The sequence below is a fragment of the Desmodus rotundus genome, chromosome 11 (assembly GCF_022682495.2).
Source record: "Desmodus rotundus isolate HL8 chromosome 11, HLdesRot8A.1, whole genome shotgun sequence".
NCBI lineage: Eukaryota > Metazoa > Chordata > Mammalia > Chiroptera > Phyllostomidae > Desmodus > Desmodus rotundus.
This window is the reverse complement of record NC_071397.1, coordinates 75,327,843-75,354,139: the sequence shown is the minus strand read 5'-3', so window position 1 is coordinate 75,354,139 and position 26,297 is coordinate 75,327,843. Positions and strand designations below refer to the sequence as shown.

The following is a 26,297-nucleotide window of genomic DNA, read 5'->3' as shown; positions in this document are numbered from 1 at the left end:
AAAATAGATGTTTGGAACAGTTTGCCACTCAGATATGCTTGCTCAGAACAGTCTGACAAAAATTTAAACTAGTCTTCAATGTTTATCTTTTATTTGGGCTATGATGTGCGGCTGTCTTCTGTTACCCAGCATGGGGCGTGCTGCCTGGTTATGTCAGCTTCATTCCACAATCCCAGCACCTTGGCAGCTAATAACTCTGGGGAACTTCGCTCATAATGAGCATAAATTGCCACCTGCTAAGTTAAGACAATTTGGTCTCGGCCTAGAAACCCGAAGAGTTAGATTTCTTAGAAGCGTGATGATCTTAGATGGAAATTCAAACATTTTAAACACACTTTTCTGCCCATTAAAAGAGTACATGACTTTATGAATAAAATTATTTCCAGTGGAAGTCAAAGCAAGATTTTTAAAGCAAAATAAGAAAAAAAAATTAAAATTTCTCAAACTATTTTGCATTTCATATGTCATTTCATCTTTAGAACAACACTGTGATCGGCCCTATTTTAATGTAAATAAACTAAATCTCAGAAATTTTGGATGACTTAGAGTTACTAATCTGGTATTTTAAATTGCATCTTTAAACCCTAAATACACATATCCGACGTGCTAGAAATCTAATTACTTTAGGTACAGCTTAATGCGATAGAGGGCTTCCCTGCAAACCGAGCACTGTGTTTTCAATTCTCCGTATTCAGTATCCTAGATTGGTTCTGGTACGTAATCTCTTAGACGGAAAAGAGACCATGGGTACATTTTAACATTTGGCTCCTAGGACAGTTTCATGCTTTTATAGTTTCCTTGCTGAAGTAAAATAATGAAAATACTGTTTTGTGATTGAGTTTGGTTTCTTGCTAATATACCAGTCGCAGATCAACTACCAAGTTTGGGAACTCACTAACGCAGTAATCACATTTCGCACGTACTGGAACTCTGAATATAAAATTGAGACTGTAGTCCAGCACCGGCTCAGGACTTTAAGTCGCAGAGATGCACGATCTGGTTGCATAAGCAGATCAGAGGGAATGATTCTGTTGCAGCACAACCCGCCATGGTTGTGCAGATGTGACATTTGAACTTCCGATTTCCAGTCTTAGATAGTCATGAAAAATTCTATGTTTAGATTAGGTGGTTGGTTAAAGGAATACTTATATCTCACACGTACATTTAACCATCTTGTCCTTTATAATTTTGCTCTCTGGTCTTAGAAAGGAGGAGAAAAACTTTTGACATACTTTTTTCTTTTATTTTTTTACTGTATTTGTTTCTTCTTAAGTAAATTGTTGTCTCTTCTTCTTTTCTTTGGAGTCCAATTTTCCTACAGTTTGTTTATGTCGATGGCTCTTGACAAAATGATTAATACTTTCCAGAAAGCATATGGATTTGGAACTCTCTCTTGTTATGTTTATATTAGGCTTTATTTTAAAGGCAAGTGAGACTGCTTCAAATAAAACAACTCCAAAATTCCAAGAAACAATAAAGAGAAGGCAGAGACGAGCAGAAACACCCCTTCACTAACACTCACGTGGCTGCCATGGACCTGCCCAAGCAGTGGGAGAACCCAGAGACTGACTGGCACAAGGAAAAGATGGAGTTACTGGACCAGTTTGACAATGAAAGGAGGGAATGGGAAACCCAGTGGAAGATCATGCAGAAGAAGATAGAGGAGGTACAAGTGGATTTATTTTGAATTCATTGGAAACTTAAAGCTCATAATGAAAGTGAAAATGCGGTTGAAGTTTGTCTGGCATTGTAAATTGTTTTTATTTTCCTTATTTCACTTAAGAGATGTCTCAGTGACATTTACTACACCAAAAATAGCGTAACCTTAGCCAATGGTATCATACAGACTAGGCTTGTTTTGTAGCCTTGCATGGAAATTAAGAACTTCAAATGTCACTCAAGCATATCAGTTTATTATTTTCTGACTGAGTAAAAAATGAAGTATGCATTTTTTCATGACTTTTCAAATACTGGGTCCAGGAAGAAAATGTAAGAAAGACATAATTGGTGGAAAAAATTAGCAAAATTACAATTGAGCATTAAAATGCAGATCTTTCCTGAGATGATTTATGAATAATGTCTACAGAGGAAAATACATATTAGATAATACGGTAAAATCAAAAAGGAGTGTTGTATCTCAAACAGAAAATGGCAGTGGGCCTGATATTTGTCCTGGTCGGGTGTTCCACAGGTGCTGGCACACGTATTAGAAGAGAGGGGACCAAAAATGGCATGCCGTGACTCTGAGACAATTAGTCATTTCCTCCCCATTAGCCTTCCCTTCGCCTGTTGAGTCTGTAGTATTCCTTCAAGCGTTTACATTGATGTACATTTAAGCTTGTTCCAACTGAAAACTATTTATACTTATCTTGCTTCATTCTGGTAACATGGATGGTATTGACTTGCATGGTTTTGTGCACATTGCCAAAGGGATGGTTTTAACAGACTCCTTGGCCTTTATTCAGAGGCAATCAGAGCTGGTGCTTTATGGGTTTATAGTGCAAATATTTTTTTTTCTCACTAACAGCCATGTAACTGGTAGTGAATAAAATACAAATTGTCATGCACCAAGAGAAAAAAAAAAAAGAGTAGCTATTAAGCCCTTTCTCTCAAATAGAGATGAGAAGGCAAGTATGTCGTGTATGATTAGAGATTGAAAGGAGGACCCACTGCTCATCCCCATGTTGTCAGGAACAGGCGCTTTGCTCAGTCTCTGAATTCCCCCACCCAGAGACTCAGGTTGGATCAGCCAGAAGACAATCTGGGTCAAATCAGAATCCACAACTCTGGTCAGAAACCCGAAGTTTTGAGTCAGTGGCTCCCAAAGACTTGGAAGGTCCAGTTAGGAAGAGTCTCAGATAACTGTAGCATCCAAGCAAAATAATCAAGTGAGTCATGATTAGTCTAGCCAATGGTTAAGCCATGTCGCAAAAAACAAACTGCTGTCTGGTTAAACTTTTTATTGTAAAATATGTAATTATGACAGCTCTGTACATTTCATCTGTAGTAAATATGAGCCTTATCAACTAGGCATTAAACATACTTTACTTTTATTGATTATGCTATTACAGTTGTCCTAATTTTTTCCCCTTTCCCCCCTCCACCCAGCACCCCCCACTCCCTCCAGCAATCCTACCTCCTTTGTTCACGTCCATGGGTTCTGAATATAAGTTCTTCAGCTACTCCATTTCCTATACACGCCCTTAACATCCCTCTGCCTATTATGTAACTACCATTTTGTACTTAATCTCTCCACCTTTACCCCCAGAACCTTCCCCCCAACTAGCCACCCTCCCAGTGTTCTCCATATCTGTTTCTGTTCTGCTTGTTTGCTTAGTTTGGCTATTAAACATACTTTAAACTTAGGCTAATAATCTCTAAAAACACTGTTACTTTCTGCTTTAAGGGGAGAGAAGGGCTGTAATGTTTTTCTTCACCTTGTTGCTTGCAGTATATAGCTCCACAACCAGGGAATGTGTTTAGAAAATGCACTTACCCAGAATATTCACAGAGGATGCTCTTCAATCCCCAAATACTAGTGCTGTGCTTCCCTTATCATACAAATAGAGATTTCTTTTAGAGTTCCAGCTTTGTAACCTGTAAGAATGTACATTTTACACATCACTTCTTACAGGCCATAAAGCTGGGAGTAGAAAAGATTGAGGAAAAGAGAGAGTATCCTCATATGTCACAGAAAATCAAGATGATTTGTTTCAAAATAAAATTAAAACTCAGTCAATACTTGGAAAATTATAACATACCACAACCGAAATAGACTGTGTTTGTTTACACTTATCACTAAGTTCTGTGTATTAAATCATATGCAAATTATTAAGCCACGTATTAGGGAATTACATATTTTTAGAAGCACATATAACTTTAGTGATTCCAAGTAGTAATATTTCCAGTGAGAGGTTCCAATGTTGTATATTAAGATACTGATGATTCTCTATTCAGCCACATCCGTGATCATTGTATTTGCTATTATAAAACCAAGAGGTGCATGTATCATTTAAAACTTGGTTATTCCAGATTGAAACCCTGTAGAGAGTACATAGATGCCTGGAGTTTTTTAAATCACATTGCAATCTTTTCTGTTTATCTCCTTTGTTAAAATGATTAGATAACCATTGACAAGGGCCAGGTACCAAATTATACAAAACAAACTGTTTTCCATCAATAACATTATGTTATTTGCGTATTCATACCTCACCTAAATTTTCAAGAGAACTTACAATGGCATATACGAAACAAAAAGAAAGGTGAGATAAAGACAAGAGGAAGGATCATATGTAAAATGTATGTAACAATTCTGTCTATTAACTAACACAAATATTATCAGATGCATATTTCTCAATATTCAGAAAACAAAAGCAAACTTGTTTTCCAGAAATAGCACTTCTGTCTCTACTTTTGAAACTAAAGCAATTTTGTTTTTATCCATGACTCCTCAAAAGAGGACATGGCCAACAGCATCCTTAGATTTAACATTATACCTTTGAGGGTTGCTTCTTACAATATCCTCAAGGTCAGCCAAGATCATAATGCCTACAGCAATTCAGTAGAAATAATTTCACCAGGGCCATGGCTGCAATTTGATGCTCTCCTGACTTCATCCAATGACAGATTCATAACTATCTAGGGAAATCAATGCACTGCATAGCTTTCAGGCATCACCTATGTATAGTGCTTCTCTCCTCTGAGATTTAGGTAAATATTGAGCAGCAATAAATCTGTTATTCCTTAAATAATAGATGTAGTATGAATATAGGTTGTGGCTGTAAAATGCAGTCATTCACTTTAATAGTTATTCAATAGTCTCCTTTGAAATTTGACAAGCTTTCCCAGAACTCAAGCCAGAAGAGAAAGCCACTTACTCCCTCTGTTTACAGGTGAGCTGGGTGAGTGCCTGCAGGCTAAGCCAAATTCTCATCAAGGAAATATTTGGGGTCCACTTGAACGTAGACTAATAGATGGCCAAAGCCTTTGAATTCTTTTGCATCACATAGGACAGGGTCACATTTGTTTTAATCAGGACGAAAAACTTTTTTTTGAATGTGTACAGCCTGGCGTTAGAAAATCTCAGTATTAACCAGCCCTTGCCAACATAATTTCCAACAGAAACATCCTTTGATTTCAAAATGCCCATTTAGGGGACAAAATAAACTGACTATAGGAGATTGTCAACTATTTTGACAGTAAACGTTGGCACAAAGGTGGGGTCATGTATTTAAAACTATGGCTTTAATGTTAGTTAATCTGTTTCTTCTCTCTGAAAGCAATGAGAGAGCATGGCCAGTAATTGATTCAGGTCATGCTAACTTAATGACAGTCCTAGATCTTAGTAATAGCTGTATGTAGACACAGGTTTGTTTTACTTTTGACTGAGCTGATTTCTACTCAGAAAGACTGAAATTGTCATCCATGCTTTGACCTATAAAAAGTCGTCTTTATGGTTTATCAAAGTTGTTCTGGCTAATCCCGATTTTAGAAATACTATTTAGAGGCACAAGCATGAATAAGATCCCAGTGCAGTATACAGTCATATGGCAAAAAGAACTGAAAATAGAGTACTTAGCTTCAAAAATATTGACAACATGAATTAAGGGGGTAAAAATTCCTATCTTTGTTTTCCTTACAGCTTTGCCATGAAGTAAAGCTTCGGAGGAAAACCAACATGAGTGAGCGTGCTAAAGTCATTGACCTCGACCGTGAGGAGGCCATTCAAGATAAAGTGGTGGGATCTTCTCCAAATTACCCCATTTCAGGGCCACAGGAATGCGCAGGGATGAATCACAGGGATGACCTGGAAAAAGAACATAAAACAGAGCAGAGCTTACTCAGTGAAGGAAATCAAATGTATAAGGAACAAAAAGCAACCAAAACATCAAAGGTATTGTTTATGAATCCTTTGGCCACAGACGACCAAAAGGAACGTGGGGCCTGGCCTGACCTGAGGACTTCTGAGGAAGCGACTGAGGGCTGTTCCGGCGCCCTCAACACAGTAAGTAAGCCATGACTGGCCTAAAACTGTTTCCAAAAATTATTTACATTTCCAAGTCCTAACACATTATTGATTATATATACATATGTATATAAAGGCTCTTGAAGAACTTGCCAAAGTCAGTGAAGAATTGTGCAGCTTTCAAGAGGAAATTCGAAAGCGGTCTAACCACAGAAGGTAGGCTGGTACTTCTATGATTATCTTATGTTGGAAAAATCAAAAATACTGTATTTAGTTAATAAATTCCTTACACTTCGTTAGTGATCATTAACAATGAGTTATTAAAATGTTTTTAGATACGAGGTAAAATATTTAATTGAATATTTTTCTGTTCGCTAATGCTCAAAATAATTCTTAAAATAATTCTTTTTTTAAATTTTTATTGTTATTCAATTACAGTTGTATGCCTTTTCTCCCCATCCTTCTACCCCACCCCAGCCGAACCCCCCTCCCTCCCCCACTTCCACCTTTCCCCTTGATTTTGTCCATGTGTCCTTTATAGTAGTTCCTGTAATCCCCTTTCCCCACTGTCCCCTTCCCACTCCCCCTGGCTATTGTTAGATTGTTCTTAACTTCAATGTCTCTGGTTATATTTTCTTTGCTTTTTTCTTCTGTTGGTTATGTTCCAGTTAAAGGTGAGATCATATGGTATTTGTCCTTAAAATAATTCTTATTTTGAATGTTCCTTCTGGTACATTCAAGCTGTGGAGCATCATTCGCTAAGTATATCTTTTTCACCTAACAAGTTTCTTTTAAAATCCCAAACATATTTGACCAAACAAATCTTATTTGTTTTCTCCTAATTCTCTTTGTAATTTGACTATTAGGAATACTTTACTCTTTTGGTGTTTATTTAAGGTATACCATTCATAATAAGTTAATGAATACATTCTAATGAAGTTTTTTTTTCTATTTTGAGTATTTAGATGGTAAAAGAGTGTATAAATGAGCTAATCCAGTTAAGTACATCTTTAAACTATGTCAGATTTAACAATGTGGTGTTTTAATTACATAATGATGTTGTACTGAACTGTTTTATAACCAAGGGTCACTTATTTCTGTACATCTGTTGTGTGTATAATAGAAACATATGTAAGTTTCAGAACAACATATTAGAAATGTGTACATGTATATATACAATGCTATGAAATACTGTTTCAACTCCAAGACACCTATATAATTGTAAAAGTAAGTCTGAGCCAAATTAAAAAATAAATTGGAATTTTCTGCAACTTAAGTAAAGATGGATTATCTTAGGATCAACGTGTCTCTTGTAGTGAGGCAGGAGGCTTCTCTTAGAAAGCTGTATCAATGAGTAGCCTTATTTTTCTTCAGCTCATAGGAAGCTCAGAGAGAAATTTTTTACTGACTTAAAGTATATTTTCTTACCCACTCATTTTTTTCCATAATTTTGTCCTCTACTTGCCCATTTAGCTTTTGTCTACTATTCTTTGTTAATCAGTATTTACCTGTACTTTATTGTGAACTAGCACATGATATTTTATAAGTTAAAGAGATATAAATATGACTTACATTTATCAATATAATTAACTTTAATTTGAGAATCCTCATTGTTGCTATATTTTGGTTTTTATTTTTATTGAACTCAAGAGAAGTATGAAGTTCTCCTTGTTACTTCATGGTTTTTAGGAAGAAGTTCAACATTCTTAATATATAATTCAAAGGCATTACAATTATCTGATGTTTCTCACCTGTTTTCCATTGTCCTCTCCACTCTGCCTTATAATCCATCCACACCATAGTGCTTGCTTTTCCTTGAATAGCAACACTGCTTTTACTACAGTTCACGTTGCCTGTCTGCCCTTTACTCATCCAAAAAATTCTTACTTTTCTTTCAAATGATACCTTCTATTTGGTATTACTCATGTCTTGTTGCACTTTTATTCAGATTTCTGTTACATTAGTTAGAATGTTACTTCAAATTCAAGGGGAGAAACTTAATCTCACATGACAAAACGAATAGGAATTCAGTAGGCAGAGCGAAGGCAAGGAAATGATTAGGAAAAACTTGTGGAAATGGGAATGCTAATAACAGACACACAAGGTACACTATCCATGATCTAGTCTGAATGTAGGTGAGGCTCAGGTAATAGAAAAAAGTGAGAGCCACGGTTGGAGAAATGGTTTGGGTCCGAGTATATAGATCCTAGAATGCAGCGCTAAGAGCTAGTCCAACAGTAAAAGAGACTCGGAGGTTTTGACGAGGGACTTATATAGAAAATATGCTGCAGTAAGTTGTGACTCCTTTTCCTATAGCAAAGATCCATTGCTTAACCCATATTTTTTAATTACTTACCCTAAATAAAGTTATTGCTAGTATATCATATGTTTTATCGTTGTTTAGGATGAAGTCAGATTCTTTTCTCCAGGAAATGCCAAATGCAATTAACACACCCCATGGAGACCACAGGATCAACAATGGCCAGTGTATTTTTCCAATAAACTTAGAGAAAGAAAAGCAGGAAAACAGAAGGAATCTGAGCTATGCTGATATGCTTCAATGGAATTCTTTGAAAAAATGTGGAATTGATACAATTGATCTGCAAAGTAATGAAACTCCACCAGTGCCTCCTCCAAGAAGCACATCTCGGAATTTTCCCAGCTCATTCCCTGAACGAGCCCTTGAAAGTCTGAAGGAAAGTTTAAATCTCAACAGCCAGGTGGTCCAAGAGGGTCAAGGTGAAAGGAACTGCAGGCCTCATGTCCTTCTGAGGCATGATGAGATGCCTACGCTGTGTCTAAATGAAGGGAAAACTTTGAAAAATGGTATCATGTTTTCTTCTTTGGCACCAGAAGCCAAAATAGATAACAAGCCTCCATGTAAAGAAAATGCTGAATTAAGCATGATAGGCACAAAAAATAGCCCCTTTACCCTTTGGTTTCAGAAAACCTGCTCTACTCCCAATAAGTCGAAATATGAAAAGATGATCCCAGATCACCCTGCTAAATCTCATTCTGACCTTCATGGAAGCAATGACTATAGCTCCTTGGGGACACAGAGCAGTGGCCCGCTTAGAAGTTTCAGTTGTGGCTTTGAAAGGACTACTAGGAATGAAAAGCTGGCAGCAAAGACTGATGAATTTAATAGAACTGTATTTAGAACAGATAGAAATTGTCATGCAATACTGCAAAGTCAAAGCTACTCAGAATCATCTCAAGACCTCAAGCCTTATGATACCCTAATTACTCATATAGGCAATGTACCAGAAAATGACAGTGTGTCAGATATTCTGAAAACCAGTACCCACATGCCTGTGCCTAGAGAAAATGTGCCTGATAATCCCACCAGTCAATCCACAACAGGCCTGGTCAGGCAAATGCAGGAACACCTAAATCCTAGCAGTTATCGGAATATGCTCCACGAGCATGACTGGAGACCCAGTAATTTGTCTGGCCGACCAAGATCAGCGGATCCTAGGTCAAATTATGGTGTTGTGGAAAAGCTGCTGAAAACCTATGAGACATCTACAGGGTCTGCTCTGCAAAATTCTAACTGCTTCCAGGATGATTGGCCCAAATGTAATTCTGATGTCAGTGCTGGGGCCACGTTAGGTCAACATTTAAAAATAATTCAAACAGAACAAGAGCTTCAAAGAAAAACAGCTATGTGTGGGGCACAGCAAGTGAAGCAAGGAATAGATTGGAAAAAGGTAACAGAGGTGAGAAAACAATTAATATATTTTGGTAGAACTTCATTCATGTTTAGCTGTGGCTCAGAGTTCGGTCCCTTGCATTCATATAAAATAGAAGGCTCATGTTTTGATGTCTTAACTTTCTGATCTTTCACTTTGTGAATAACTATAAACCTTAGGATTGTAACTCAACATGAACTTGTTACAGTAGAGTTTTAAGATGAGTTAGTACATTATAACTTTCTTTTAAAATTCTGAAATAGGGTAACGTAAATATAGTATGTGTGCTTAAAAGATGAAATGTAAGTTTCTTGTAAAAGTATTCTGAATATGCATTTGTTGATTTATAGAATTTAATTCTTTTAAAGTGTTTGTTAAAAGTATGTGGGGAAATACTTTAAAAATAATTTTTACTTTTCAGTTGTTAACTATGAAGAGTTCAGTCATTCTCAGTACTTGACTCATGCTTTTTCTCATGGGTTTAGTCACTTAAATACAGATATGGGTAAAGTATATCATTTAAAATATTGCTTTATAAAGCTCTCTTATTTGTGGAGCCAACAGGCAGTACATTGAAGTTAAAAAGTGATATTATAGCTTAAACAATATTAAGGTCATTCTTTGTATAAATTCTTAGCATGAAAATGCAAAAACATTGGTACTTGAAATGGGGTTATCCTTTTTTTGTCCCAGACAGTTTTCAAGAGCGTTATCTTTATTAGTTACAGGTGGAAAAGAGGTAGAAGAGGTTGGTGTTCACAATGAGGAGTTATCCAACAGTACCGTATTATGCATAATTCACAAAAGCTTATAAGGTGACCTACTGTTAAAATTAGCTAATGCTTCAAAAATCCTTGTCTTTACATAATACAACTCTGTATGCAGCATAGTTTTAAGCTGTGCAGGTTACTTCCTTCCTATTTGAAAAAATATTTTGTGTGGCTTTCAAACCCTACATAAATATCAGTTTCATCTACTTTATCAGAAACCTTGTGCAAGTTTGCACAAGGCACGAATAATTACTTTGCCTTTGTATCTTTCCTTTTTTCATTTATTTTTTATTTTTTTCAATTACAGTTTACACTAAATATTATTTTTATTAGTTTCCCATGTACAGCATAGTAGACGGATGATCATATACTTTACAAAGCGATCCCCCTGACATTTCTAGCACTCACCTGCTGCCATACATTGTCATTACAATGTGAATGGCTATTTCCTATGCTATGCTTTACATACCCATGACTATTTTGTAACTACCAATCTGTGCTTCTCTATCCCTTTGCCTTTTTCACCCAGTTTCCCAAACCCCCCTCTACTCTAGCAACCATAATTCCATTCTCTGCATCTTTGAGTCTGTTTCTGTTTTTTTTGTTCACTTATATTGTTCTTTAGATTCCACATATGAGTGAAATCACATGGTATTTGTCTTTTGATGACTTATTTCACTTAGGGTACTCTAGGTCCGTCCATGCTGTGGCAAATGGTAAGATTTCATTTTTTTTATGGTAGAAGAATATACCATTAGATATATGTACCACAGCTTTTTTATCCACTCATCTATTGAGGGGCACTTGGGTTGCTTCCATAGCTTGGTTATTGTAAATAATGCTGCATCGAACATGAGGGCGCTTATATGTATCTTTCGTTCTCACTTAAGCGCATAAATACCTGTAAGGTCCTGTACCTTCAGGTGGGAAATAAAAAACATGTATACAATAACCAGCCAAATTCTCATTAAGTAAATATTCCTCATTTTTGCATTGATTGGAGGTTTGGGAGGAGTCCTCTGCTATGGATCCTTAAAAATAGTTCTTCATCCCCCTTCCCTCTATCAAAATAAGATTCCAAAGAAAGAAAAAGAACATGAGGATACTGTCATAGAAATTGAGGCCATCCTCACTGCCTCTCTCAGATAAAAGAGCAAAGGCTTTGTTTAAAAGGTCAGTAACAACCAAAGGTATAAAATGGGTTACATACACTTTCTAATTGCAAGTTTCTAAAAATGATTTTCTCCCTTTAAAATAAAAAGAAAAGAAGGAAGAAATGAAAGAAAGGGAAAGGAAGGGAAGGAAAAAAGTGCAGTCATCAAATGAACGATGCCCTCTATTGATAGTAACTATTAGCAATTTCAAAATGTCTGAGAGCTTGTAACACTGCTTCTTAGTGGGGGAAAAGCATCAAACAAATCATTTGATGGTTTGTGTGGTTTTTGCTTATGACCTTTAAAAATGTCAACTTGAGAAAAAAAGGAAGTTTCTTCTATAAATTATCTTTTTGTTTTTAAATAACACTTAAAACATTATAAAATATCGCCAAGAAACACCTGCAGTTCCCTTGTATGAAAGTTACCTATAACATGAACTACTGAATAATAAACTTAAAATTAGTTCTAAAAAGAGACCAGTTGTGTTAAAATTTGTCAATGTGAAAAGATCATTAAATGTCATATTACATATTAAAACTGCCTTGATTAAAACATTCAAGACCACAAATACGAGATGATATTTTTAGTTGGTGATGCTCTTTCTTGCTCATAAATATGCTAACACATTAAGACCATTGTCGAGATTCATAAAATATTAAGCCCATTGTTGGTGCTGGTATAGTGAGAGGAATGTCTTCTTTCGTCTTAGGAAGCCATGGCAGTGAAATCCTCACGTGACAAAGGATTTTCCCGACCCGCTAGACCAGCAAATCGGCGTCTCCCATCCAGATGGGCATCGAGATCTCCATCGGCGCCCCCCACCTTGCGGAGAACTGCCCACTGCTCCACTATTTCTCTGCGATCTGAAGCATCAGTGGTCTGAGTCTCTGGCTTGGATTGCAGGACTTCAAAAATCCCAACCATCAAACAGGGCATTCTGAGTGTTTACAGGCCATCCTGTCGCTTCTGTATCTTTCAAGATTAGTGGGACAAGCAATTTAAATCTTAACTTCCCATCAGTCTTCAGTGTTTTTAACCTGTGGAATATTTATCTCCCTGTCTGTTGATTTCTTAGATCAGACTTTTTAATGCCATCCTCATTAATTTGCCAATATGATTTAAGTTGAAACAATGTACTATATTGTATATTCTAACTTTCTTGCAAGTGGCAGAAAGCAAGGTTATGTGCATGGCCATGTGTTTGCAGGTGCATGTGTTGAAATAGGAAGTATCCTAGTATGTATTTAGATAAGAAAACTTTTGTGCTAGTGTTGACTTCGAAATTATAACACGTATACCTATATATTCTTTGTGTTTATTTTAAATTTTTGAAAATATACAGCACTATTTATATTTTGTATACCTTTTCATAGGTATCCACTTAAAGCATTTGAGGTACATACATTAATTAACCACTTTCTTGGCCCCAACTACATTGAAAAATAAGTTATACACATATCTAACATGGTAGATTCTTATATACAACTCATAAATAATTTCTTAACCCCTATAAGGATAATACCATTGGTCTCCTGTTTTGCTCTTTTAAATAAATAAAACTGTCACAGGTGTAACAGATCACCCTTCTGAAGCAAACATAAAATGTGCACGAAAGCTTTTATACATCACTTGGTAGTCTATTATGGCTTTAAAAATGTACTTGGTCCTCAGAGCCAGAATCCTGAGACTGCCTTATAAACAATGTGACTTCAAAATTAATTTGTTTTGTCAAATCCAGTTACAAACATTCTTTAAATCAGATATAAAAAGAAAATTATGTTGAATTCTATTTTTTGTTATAATTGTAAGTTTTAGTCCAGCTACTTTAATTGGAGTCATACATATTTAGAGGTAAGTCATTTATTTTTTTTCTCAAATCAGTAGATCAAAGAATGATTTACTTATTTGTGAACAAGGAAGACAAAGAATGATGTTTCTTATGTATTTCTTTCAGTGTGCTACATGAAAAAAAAAAGCCTTAAACTAACCTTTGGTACCCACAAGTAGTATAAGGGGCAGAAATGCATATTTTGGCCACAATTTGCAAACAGTGAACACATGAAATCTACACTGAGAACTGACAGAAATGTGAATGTTGAGGTACTTGGAATCTATATGGAATCTCTTAGAAATAATTTTGCTCTCCGTTGTCTCTGTATAAAGCCAACTGTGTCATTAAGATATTAAGTTTATTTAAGCTTTGCCTTTGCTACCAAAAAGGTTAAGAAATTCTTATGACAAAGTGTCCAAAGAGCCTTCTCTGTATATTATATTCTAAGAATTTACAGAAATTCACTTCATAATACACCAAGTAAATAATTCCAAACCCCAGACTGCCTTAACAGGCTTGACTGTTACACGGGGGTGGGCAGATTTACGCTTTTCAATAAGGGAGTGTCCAGGGGTTGAACTGAGTTAAACTAGAATGTGAGGTTGGAGCAGATGGTAAGTAAGGGCTATTGATCCACTTTTTAAATTCTTGTTTCTTTCAGGAATATCCTTTTCCATAGGAAGCCTACTAGAGAAAAGTAACCTAGACACCAAATGATGTCATTTATATAATATGCATTGCACCTAGAAGGGAGAAAACGCTAGGGAGGTGGTAGCCTGTGGCATAAAATGATGGATGTGTTAGAAAGATGCCATTTGTGTAATGTTGGAGAGCCTGCCCAAGGCCTGCGTGACATACCTGTTCCTCTACATCCCTGTGTCCCAGGTGGCTGATGGGGAACAGTGATTCTGACCTTTAACTACAAGTCCGAATGCTGAGGATCTCTTTTACAAAATTAGATTACTTGGCTCACCCCGTGATTACTAAAAATTTTCCAGGGGTGGGGAGTAGGAATATGGAGTATTTGATAAAACAAAACAAAACAAAGCAAAACATTTGATGATTAGGAAGATATGGAAGAAGTGGCATTGATACCCAAGTGGCTGGGTATCACTGGGTAGTCGTGTTACTTCCCTGGGACTTGCCTTTGTGACCTGTAAGTTAAAAGTGTTATAGATCAGTCTTAATAATTTTAAGCCACATTTTCTATTACCAATTGATTTAAAGAGTGTGACACATTTTAACATCTTATACTGACTAAAATCATACAACTTCAGAGCTAAAAAAAGCATCTAGTCAAACTCCTTGATTGTAAAGATGAAGAAACTAAAACAAAGATCATGTGAATGTTCTCTTCTAGCATATTTTATAAATTTATATGGAAAAATCTATCAGGTGAATGGAAATTATCTTTGAAAAATATTTCTTGATGTGTTGGGATTTTTAACCAGTACTTTTCAACTTTGGATGAGCATTTTCTTCCCAGCACCATACACTTCATTATGCCATCACTGCTGGATGTCAGGAATTTGTAAACATTTTGGAAATATTTGATGAGAAACACTTGTGTTAATCAAGGTTTTCCCTAGCAGACTTTTGCAGGGAAAATCTTATGTTATTTCAAATGAGGATTGTGATATTATGGGTTATCTCAGAAAGGAGTAGAGTGCAGCAGAGAAGAATGATTGGGTTCCTGAGTGTGTGCTTGGGCATGGGTGTGCTTGTGCACAACATTCGCACAGGTTCTCTATATGGCCTTCCATCAAAGCCAAATATAAAAATACAAGTTATGTTTGCATAATTCACTTGGACAAAAATTACCCGTAACTTCTATTTGTTTTCGCATAGACAATGAAGATGACCAGATCATCACGCACAAAACTTGGCTTTCTTCTGCATAGAGGATGTAGCCAGACCCCATGTCATCCCGAGAAAACATCTGGAACTAAAAAAAAGAGAATCTGATTCCCTGCAAAGATTTTTAAAATTATTTTAGGCACATTTGTGACAAACCACTACTTGATTTTGATATCTTCTTCAGTCGTTGGAAGCTACCAAATAAAATAGGCATGGAAACACTTGCTATGGCATCTGTAAACAGGGAGAATATTTTGATTTTCCTCCTTTTCTACACTGGTCTTCAGGAAAGCTGAAAGTTTTTATGAAGTCTAAACTCAGAATGTGCACATGTCAACCTAGCTTCATCTAAAATATATTTTTATTTAAATCTTTGCAAAATATTTTGTGTTATAATTAACTCAGTAAATGATTCTTTGAGTTAATAGTAACTGGAGTGAAATAGTTAATCGTCAATGAAAGCCAGAGGGCTATTTACAATATTTTTTAAAGTAACTTACATGTAGGAGCGAAAGGGGACAATAGTCTCTACATGTTAATACTCTCAAAAGGTAGATCACTGGTTCTTAGAGGTTCTTCCTAGGAAATTCCAGGAGAGAGAAGCTGAGACCAGGCATGTCACCCATTGAAAATGAAGCTGGTGGTTGTGTAGCCCAAGGAATCAAAGCTAAGTGAATTTAACTCAGCAAAAGCCAATGCTAGACTTTCCCAGGCAAATCAAAGGCCTGGAAAAGCATGGCATCAAGGACTCCAGGGTTTACCATGCTGGGAACTTGGGCAGGTGGTCATCCTCAAAGAGCTTCTTCATAAAGCAGCTGAGACCAGACACTAGATCCAGGAAGAGAGTAAGAATGAAATGTTTGTGGAAATAAATTGGCAAAAGCAAGATACTAGCTCTAGAAGCCCAGTCCTGGCAACCAGCATGAAAGGAAGTTGAGAGATGCAGCTAGAGGTAAGGAGGGAAATTTTGATCTGAAATAAAAATGGAGACGTCTTCACTGGCACACCAGATCATTACTGAAGTTGGGAGTGAAGAAGAGTAGGTTAGCAAGCGAAGGACCCATTTCTGGCATAGAAGCGAAATCACCCCAAAGCTGAAATAAGTGGAGGGTCGGTGCAGCTTGAGCTCTCACTGGGATATCTTTAGGAACTACAATTCGTAGGACGCCGTCAGAGGACCTCATTTTGAAGAATTTAAGGAGTCAGGCAAAGACGAGGAGGTGCAGACTGATACTCTTCCCAACTTCTGTCGTCAGTTTCTTGTGACTATCGCCAGAATCTTAAATTTTATCTAGATAATGGAATAAATGTAATAAGCCATCTACACCTTCATATAATAGACCGTAAGAGCACAACTATACCCTAGACCTTGAAAGTGGTATTTTCTCCAATAAAAAATTTAAAATGTGCACATAATCAAAGAGTAAGTATTTTTAGAAAAACCTAGAATATCACACAAAATTGTATATATGAAGTGGGTGAGCATTGAGAAAACTTAAACTGCTTCTGAGAATAAAATAATAGTGTCAAAGAAAAAGAAGTGAAATGTGATTATAACTAAAGGAGGTGGGACTTAACTGCTCTGAGCTCTGTCTGAATGAAAAAGAAATGGGAAGCATGGGGTAGAGAAAAAGGTACCCCAAGAACGAGAATATCCAGTGTTGATCCATTGCTATCTAGTGGAAAAGAGTAGGTAGGATCTGAGAACATGAAATTTCTGGACACAGGACTATTCCATTCGGTGGTGAGAGCCAGAGGTTCCCTCAGACTGTTCTGTGTCACACACGTAATTCCATCAACTCGCTTTTCCACACTCAAGCAGCCTTCTGTTCTCAAATTAACTACCTAGGTATTTACAGAAAGTAAGGAAACATCTAGATTAGTGTTTCTTGAATGTCTCTGGAATGTTTTCAATCGAGAAAATAAATGCTATCCAAAAGTCTCTAATAGTGTCTAAAATTCTTTAAATTTGGGGGGTTTTAACTTGAAGATATTGACAGTCCTTAAAATATGGATTTTTGGCTTTGCTCACTGATTATGCCAAGTACTTAAAAAAGTGCTAGCAGATAGTAGGCTCAAAAAATATTTGTTGAATAAGTTGACAAAATTGTTAATGTTTTAATAGAAAAACAAAAGTTCTGCTCTCTCCTTATTTAATCACAGCTGGACTGAATGTACTTATTTTATAAAATTGAGCCAACCTTAATTTACATTGTATAGTAATTTCTTTTCTTGTCCTAGTGTGACCATATTTTGAGAATGTGATCCACTTAAAAATGTGCATGCAGATTGAAATATTTTTTACTGTTTTGCAAACTTTATAAGCATAACCCTATCCATAAGGCAAAATGATCAGAACACTGGAAGAAGTTTTGTTAAGCATCTTTTAGTTGAAAAATCAAGTGACTCGTGTCATATCAAATATTGTCTTTTATTGTCTTATGGGAAAAATAGTTAGAGCCCTTTGAAGGAAGATAAACAAATATGTGGACTTTTACCACATAATTGAAATAAAAGTTTCCAAAATTTCATTGTCAGTGAAGTCAGCTCTTCATAATTTTCACACTTTAACTCTGCTACAGTCTTATCACACCCAGTGAAAGTTTTCACAATTTCGCTTTTATGAAGAATTCAGCCATAAAATGTTTTTGCTGAATAAGCCAAATTTGAGAACTGTTGATTCTTAGGAAAAACAATGATTTATCATTTTAACCCATGTTTTAGCCACCGTTACAATATTTTCAACACCCTTTTAAAAAAGAGCTGCTCCACTAACCTGAAAATCTATTCTTCATTTTTCTCTGCCTAAGCCAGCACACACAAGTCAAATGGCAAGTTTTCAAACTCCAAATTCTTTAATTGTATCTGTAACGATAAGCATCCAAATAATTATTTCTTCTAATTTTCAACAAAACTCAGCATTTTTTTCCAGCCCATTAATACACAAAGGAAATGAAGACAAACTGAGAGGAGGTATGGCTGATGGGCTGCTCCAGGCTGCTGATTCATACGGTTCACAGAGAGAGACCTCCCGGCATCAGCTCTGTAGATCTGTTTCTGTGCAGGTATCCATCAGGGCAAGTTTTAACATTTATTAAAATACATCCCATGTATTTTTAAAATCATTTACTGATTATTTTACTATAAATTATCCGTATAAAATTAATAAAGGTCAGCAATCAAATTGCTAAATTATTAGTGTTTAAGTTCAAAATAAAGAGCAAAATTAGCATTTCTTTCTCAATCAGTCATTCCGGGATATCCCGGTACATTCGAACTGTGGAGCATCATTCGCTAAGTATATCTTTTTCACCTAGCCAGTTTCTTTTTAAATCCCAAACACATCTGACCATGACTTTAGCAGGGAGCATCACCAAGATTTGTTTTTCTTTGATATAAGGGTACTATTGGCCTCACAGAATAAAATGGGAAGTTTCTACCCTTTCTGGGTTTTTTTTGAAGAGTCTGTAAAGGATCAGTGTTAATTTTTATTTAGGTGTTTGGTAGAATTTACTAGAAAAATTATCTGCCCCAAAGCTTTCTAGAGTGCAAAAAAAAAATGAAATTTATATTCCAAAAATTTGTGTTGAGTTTACAATACAGCATACCACTGTGTTTCCATTCAGAAACATTAACATGCTTCTTCATTTTTGCAAAACTGTACACCTTCAAAAAGAAGCATAATTGTTGAGGTGGCTTTGCAGTCTAATGTCAAAGACATAGACTCTCTTTGTAGAAGATTTCTACTGGCTTCTTATCAGTACCTTATTAGGGTTTAAATCAGGAGAACGGGAACGACGGTAGGAATTTAAACACGTAAGAAATTGACAACACAGGTACTGGAATGTTTGGAAGAACCAAATGGTGTTGGGGGCTAGAGGAGCAAGGATACAACGAAAATACCTAGGGATGAAGTGTTGCTAATGTTCCTGGCGGGTCAGATCACGTTTGGTGCTGCACTATGGGAAGCTCTTTCGTGGCTGAACTGGAATGCTAAGTAAGAACCATTCCGTAGAGAAAAATGCTGCTGCCATTTGTACTGTAGAGTCTGGAATGACCTCACCTCATTACCATTGCAAAACTACTTGCAGTTTTCATAAGGTAGGAGCTAGAAGCTGGAAGCTTTTCTCTTCCTGTAGCATTCTGATCTGCCAGTAAGTATCAAAGGAGCCTAAGAAATGCAATCTGCAGACTCCCAGCCCTGGCCACCCACAGCAGAGGATACAAAGGCTAGTGGCAAAAGCCAAAACACTTCTGTAGAACAAATTCTAGAGTCCAACATTTGATTTTAAAAGTCTTAAATAACAGGAAAAAACAATAGAACATTGTTTCTGTTTATTCTAATATTTTAGAGCAAAATAGAGTAACATAGTAAGATCATTTACTTACAGTTCTCAGTAAATTAACAAAAGGGATTAATAAGCTTTAATTGGCAGAAATTTCAAACTGTTAGAGTATAGAATAAAAAGATTTGGTTGTCCCCCACCCCATCCACCCAAATTATACTCAGAATATTAACCTGTTTGTGATACTGAGAAAAACAAGGAATAAGTCTTTCACTGCAAAAGTATTCTATTGATCCACCACTCCTACCCCCCGAAAAATAGAAGATTAATAAATCATTCTGGATTATTATTTAGACTACATTTCATATCTGTGCCTTAATCAAGCACTTCTATCCCAGATTATCCTAAATTTTGAAGCCAAAAAATATATTTCTAATATTTATTTTCTCTTTAATTTACGCTCCTGACTTACTAAACAAAGCTTCCATAGTTATTTAAATTTCAAACCCATTTCAAGAGAGAAAACACATTAGGGGCAAAATCTAAATGAAATCTTTTAAAAATATTTACTTTCCTTAACAGTTATGCTTTCTGAAATTTATTTATAAAGAGCTGATGGAAATTTCCAGAATGGAAAAGAAAGATGGCTTTCAGAAGGTAGTCATGAAGTGATTGGTTTTCATGAAGTGATTGGCCTCAGTCTGAGACAGGGGCCAGAGCCCTTTTAGTCTAACAAGGTACAAGGAAAAGGCAGATCTGGGTCTAAGTTATCTCACTATTACTGTCTTCAAATTCAGGCAGTCCATGCCGTGCAAGGGGGCACAGGCACACACATTAGCGACGGGAGGCAGGAATGAAAGTGGGTGTCCTGGGCACACTGACAGGCAGGGACAACAGCAAGGCACACACCACTCCCTGGCCTGCATAACCCACAGAGGCATGCTGAGCTGGGGACAGAGGACATGTCGTGGGAAGGGCTCTGGATAAAGGTCCCCTTTTTTAGAACTGGATAATGGATACCATTATTCTACATACTGATAAAGAGGGGTAGGAAATGGCTACCTGATTTTGACCAGTTAACAAGGAGAGCTTTCAACAGTGTCGCGGAATACCGTAGCCTTGTTGGAAAAGGGGTTTTCCAGAGCTCAGGTGCAGTGTCTAACTGGTTAGCAAGGAGAGGAGGAAACGAGCTAGTAACACCAGTCATCTCAAGTTATCTCTCCGTATTATGTTGGTGAACTACAGCAGCTAGGGGAAGAAGAATTTAGAGGACTTAATAGGAAATAGGCACTTACTCTTTTGGCTATAGGAAAAAGTTCTGCTATACTTTATGGTGGCAAAAAATGATAAGATCACTTATGTACAATGTTATAGAAACATGTATAAAAACATTTAAAGGTGTGAACAAAATATAACTTATATTTAGTCTTTCAAATAATGTTTATATTGTGGTGCCCTAATAGAAAAATTAAATTTTTCCTAAAGAACAAGGTAATATTTTTTAATCTTCTAAATAAATATCTTTCTGTTGATTTAAATTATATAAGCATTATGAGTTCTATTGTGTTTACTCTATTAACTTATTTTAAATAATACACTATGAAATTCTGAGTTACTCGCCCAACCCTGATTAATTACCATCCTTGAGGAAAACTTTCAATAAGCGTATGTATGGTGCCCATACAGGGAGGGTTGCTAACCTTCACAGTTATAAACACAGAATGTCCAGTTAAGTTTGAACTTCAGGTAAGAAACAATTGTTCATACCCACCGTGTTGGTTTATTCTACTCTGAATCAATTGTTGATACAAAGATGAATAGATGACAGATAAATACAATATTTGGGACATAATTACACTAAAATAATGTTGTTGTTTGATGTTCTTCAGAGGAGCATGACAGGAGAGAGGAAAGAAAGGAAAAAGAAACATTTTAAAACCGGAAAGCAGAGACCAAAGTGAAGCACAATAGTAAATAAAAAACTGGGAAAATTCTTTGGCAAATGGAATGGGGAAACTGAGAGATAGTTAGAATGCCAAGCAATTTACAGCCAGCTAATAAATCCCAAGATCTCATCCTCCCCAACCAAGGTCATTTAGGAGCACAGGGTTTACATGTTCTACAGACCTGGACAGGCTTGCCTCCTTCTTGCTTCCTCTCCAGTGACATTCTTTGAAGGTGAATCTGACCAGAGAATGACCCTGACCCTCTATATACTCATTTTGATGTGTCAGCATATTAAATGATGAATATTCTGTTGAGATCCTCTCCTGAGACCTCCCCTAAAATTCCTACATCTGGAAGACAGATTAAAATCCCTTAAGACAAAAGACCCAGTGCACACACTCTCTCTCTGGAGCACACCCACCCCTTTCCCTGCCCCTCTGTCCTTGGACCTGTCCTGTTGCTTGCTTTCTCCTAAGCTCTAAGCAGGGGTGTCCATCCTTTTGGCATCACTGGGCTACCTGGGAAGAAAAAGAGTTGTCTTGGGCCACATATTAAATACACAAACACGAATGAAAACTGATGAGCAAAAAAAAAAAAAAGGGTTTAAGGAAATTTACAGTTTTGTGTTGGGTCAGATTCATAGCCTTCCTGGGCTGCGTGCAGGTGAGTTGGAAACCCCTGTGCCTAAAGATTCCCAGGAGACTTGCAACTAGGGTATCAGCAGGCAGCAGCAGCTGGTCCTGGGCCAACCCCCTGAATCTGTCTCCAAGGACCCTCCTTTTGCCTCTGTAACTTGTTTCTTGTGTCTCCACAGCCCAGCTGGCTCACTTCTCCTGCCTCTGTGACTTTTTTTTAAAAGAACCTAGGCAGCCTCACCTAGGCTCAACTCTCACATTCCCAGAGGGCCAAGGCAGCTCTGTCTAGGCTCCCTCCTGCTGCTCTGATCTTGCCTCTTCTATCTCAAGCCTTTATTTCACCATCCCCGGCTTTAATAAGTGCACCCTCAAAATCACCTGGACTCATATTGTGAAATCTTCCCTGTACAAAGGCAAGAGCCCACCATGACAGGGCAGACCCATCCCAGTCCCTGTCCATGTCTGGTGACAAAAGGGAGGACTAATAGTAAATGGGCTGCTTAGAAAGGCAGAGAAGGTTCTATTTGATCTCCATGGGATACTAGTGGAGCTCCTTGCTGTAGTAAGATGGTACTGACATGTATTTTCCAGGCTTGAAATCCTATGATATGCAGCTCAGAAGAAAATGGGACAGACAGTCAAAAGAATTCTTGTGACTTTTCCAAGTAAAAAGAATTCTTGTGATTTTTCCAAGTCAAAAGAATTTAGAGCAGAAAGGAATTTATAGGTTAGAGTAGAATTAAACTAGCAAAGTAGTTATAAACTGCTAACAAAATGATAAAGGAACCATCAGTTAGGAAAAGAGAAGCTAATTATGAGATAAAATATCTTCCTTTGTAATCACAATGAAGCTCATTTTATAAAATTTAAAATTGTTGGAGAAACTTTGTTAATAATGCAATATTTTTCCAGCTGAAAAGGTAACAGAGAAAGCACTTACATTATTTGTAAATTGTATTTGACCTTATAGAGAAGTTAAAGACATGTACCTAAATATAATCCCATTAGTATTTTGGCATATTTTCTAATATTTTATATATCATTTTTGTTTTATTGTTTTCATCATATAAACATTATTTTATGTCTGACTTTTTTCTCTCAACATCCCATGTTATAAATATATTTAATGTCAATATTTTAGTGTTTGCATGTGATTCATTTTATATAATTGGTAATATCTTGGTGAATAAAGTTTTTTTCCTTCAGATTTGCTATTATTTTCCTTTGAAAGATTATTAGGAATGGGATTTCTGAGTAAATAAAATAAACATTTTAAAGCTTTTAATGGATGTTGCTGAATTGCCAGAAGCTAGTTTTCTAAACCACACAATATTTTATCGACGAGTTTTCTTCTGCCTTGTCCTTCCGGCAATTGTCTATGGTTTTTAAATTGACTTTAATGATTTCCTCTTTTTATTGCAATCAAAAACTCTAAAAACACTCAAAACCTCTGGGAGTCATGGCAAAGACCTGCCCTATTATTTATCTTTCTTCTTTTTCAGGGAGAGCCCCACCCTCCTTGCCCCCACTGGACGCAGGAGCCGTCGCTAACAACCCACCAGCATCCCTGGAAGATGAAAGGAGAAGTACTGGGTGAATCTCGGGTGGCCTTCCACTATGCGTCTCAGTGGACACTCTTGATCATTTTGTGCTCACATAGAGAAAGAGATTGTGTAACCTCATATTAATAACCAAAAGGTGGACTTTTAAATACTCTCTTTGGCTGTAGTACTTATTTATCTTGCTCTGTTCCAAACTGTCAGGTTTACCCTGGAGACCTAACTAAAGTAAACCCTGGGGACTCCCCTGACCTGAGTCTCTGAAGCAGCCACTGATGCCTGAGATCAAGGGATAAAAAAAGTAGGTCCCTAAAACAAAGCATCTTTTCTCTTAACCCACCCTACCCCCAGCTTCTCCACTTCTGTCAGCTGTTTGAAGCTCTAATTAAAGCCACTGTGTTCCATCCACAGGCAGCCCTCAAGAGGTTGAATTACAACTCACCCTACAGTCGGAGACTGGAGGCTGGGTTCCAACTCCTCAAGTGAAAATGGGGAATAACTGGCAGTGTTTGATCAAATTTAGCATTGGTTTTCTGGCAGAGAGACAGAAAGTGGGGGTATATAATTTTTATTAATGTACAAAGCGCAATCATCTTTGCCACAATGATTATTTTAAATTTCCCTAAATCCCCTGCAATTAATAACAAAATTGATTAAGTACTAACATCACATATTATGAACCAATGAATAAGATATCCAATGGGAGATACTCTAGAACTATTTCATCACTGTATCAAATTTAGTCCATGAATTGATACATGTTTCTGTTCCATAGAATAGAAAGGATACGTGGCCAGGCATAATGTGGAAACAAAGTAGGGTTGGACAAAAGCAGGTTTACAATTGTTCAAATGGAAAATAATACAGTAATTAATAAATAATACTGCAAGAATAAACCCTGCATTTCATGTACTCACAACTACTTTTGTTCCACCCTGTATAAGAACTTCACAACCCTCTCAAGGATTTTGGATGGAGAAATAGGTATTTGCATGGAAAACAGTAACTAATATAAACATTACATAGAATTGAACAGAAATTATAATGATATATCTTTTATTTCTATAACTTTTCAGAGTTTACAAAGTTTAATCTTCACAACTCTGTGAATTTGGTATTATTACCACCATTCAACAGATAAAGAATTGGGTCTTAGGTTGACAGCTGCTTGTCTAAGTTTTCACATCCAGTAAAAGGTAAGGTCTGACACTGAATTCATGATTCTGACTGTTCTCAGCAATTAAATATCTAGAAGGTCAGAACTGGAGCCCGGCCTGATCAGGGGAGCATTCATGATGGGTATTGGTTTGACTGGACCTAGGCACATGGGCCGGGTAAAAGGGCAAGACAATCTCCATGGCAAGAGCATGGCCATGGGACTTCTTGAGGCCTCTATCAGAATTTAGAGGGCGGGAAGTAGACCTGTTTGCCTTAAAGGGATCCCTTGGTGAGGCCGGAATGGTAAGGCTCAGTGTTTATACTTTATTCAGTAAACCAATGCTAACTAATGAAAATTCTGAAACAAAGGACTGACATTATGTCTGGAGAAAATGATAGCAGGCTTCCTTCAATAAGGTACCTGAGTCTAAAGTGTTCTTTTATTTTTTTATAAGTTGTTTCTAGAACTCAAAACTATTCTATCACTAACTTTGACAAAAATGTGATCGGTGTCACTGAATTATCACAATCCCTTCACAGATGCTCTCATTCCCTTTGACAGTAGCTAAAGGAAATCCACTTACATCAACTGCTTCTTTGTATCAATGCCAAAAAATTCTAGGAATCATTTTTTGAATATGGAATTTGGGTAATTTTATCTCTAATAAATGGGTTTTTGTGTTTGAGGACTTTGAAAATTTCCTGAAGCACAGTGCAGTTTTTCTAAAGCCTCAAGATTCCCATGAAACTGGGAAGAGGCATAGCAGAGGGGAAGTGAATAGCATAACAGTGACAACTGGTTTGGGGTCGATGGGGTGAAGCTGCGAGACATGCCCATCCCGACAGATTCAAATCTAGGGCTAGGGAACCATTGCTTTGTCTTTCTGTTCCAGGTCAGAGCCAAAACAGTCAAATTCCATCTTACTGAGGCAAAAGAAGAAAGGCCTACACCACTTGTGCTTTCTCTAATAGAACTTTGCCCCTCTTTTAAAATTCTCTGTTGATGAAAACTTCAGAGAATCTATGGGTTTTAAGGATTTGCTAAAATTATGCTTATGAATACTACACGAAATACTTCTATAACAGCACAGGAAAGCAAGACACACCAGATTAATATCGTGAACATTTTCTCAACACTTAAATATTGGCAGTAAATGTTGAAGCAAAATAACAGAAAATTATCTTCTCATTTATTCCTTTCCTCCTATTCTCTGATTCCAAATTTCTTAATACTTTAAGGGCATGCAAGAGTTATTTGTTCTATATGGATTTTCCATAGCTTCATATACTTGATATAGTTGATATATCAAGCTATTGAAAAGACTGTAATTTTCTGACATTATTTGACTCTTGTAATTAAAAGGCAGTCATCACTGCACCAAGTCAACCTATACTTATTGAGCCTCTGTGCACCACCAATTTAGACATCATCAAAACCTG

The 26,297-nt window shown here is 36.7% G+C and overlaps 1 protein-coding gene across 3 annotated transcripts; it reads left to right on the top strand.

Moving 5' to 3' along the window:
• The first annotated feature begins 1,531 nt into the window (after window positions 1–1,531).
• Window positions 1,532–17,194, top strand: KIAA0408 (KIAA0408 ortholog). Of its 3 annotated transcripts, XM_045188746.3 has the most exons (7): window positions 1,532–1,666; window positions 5,642–6,004; window positions 6,102–6,181; window positions 8,370–9,684; window positions 12,294–13,435; window positions 13,539–13,684; window positions 15,264–17,194. In XM_045188746.3, exons 1-5 carry the CDS (start codon window positions 1,532–1,534, stop codon window positions 12,465–12,467), a joined length of 2,067 nt encoding a protein of 688 aa, XP_045044681.2. In that variant the 3' UTR covers window positions 12,468–13,435; window positions 13,539–13,684; window positions 15,264–17,194. The 3 variants fall into 3 exon arrangements, with proteins under 3 accessions (XP_045044681.2, XP_045044682.2, XP_024407633.2); XM_045188747.3 differs by lacking the exon at window positions 13,539–13,684; XM_024551865.4 differs by having other exon boundaries at window positions 13,539–17,194.
• Window positions 17,195–26,297: the final 9,103 nt, after the last annotated feature.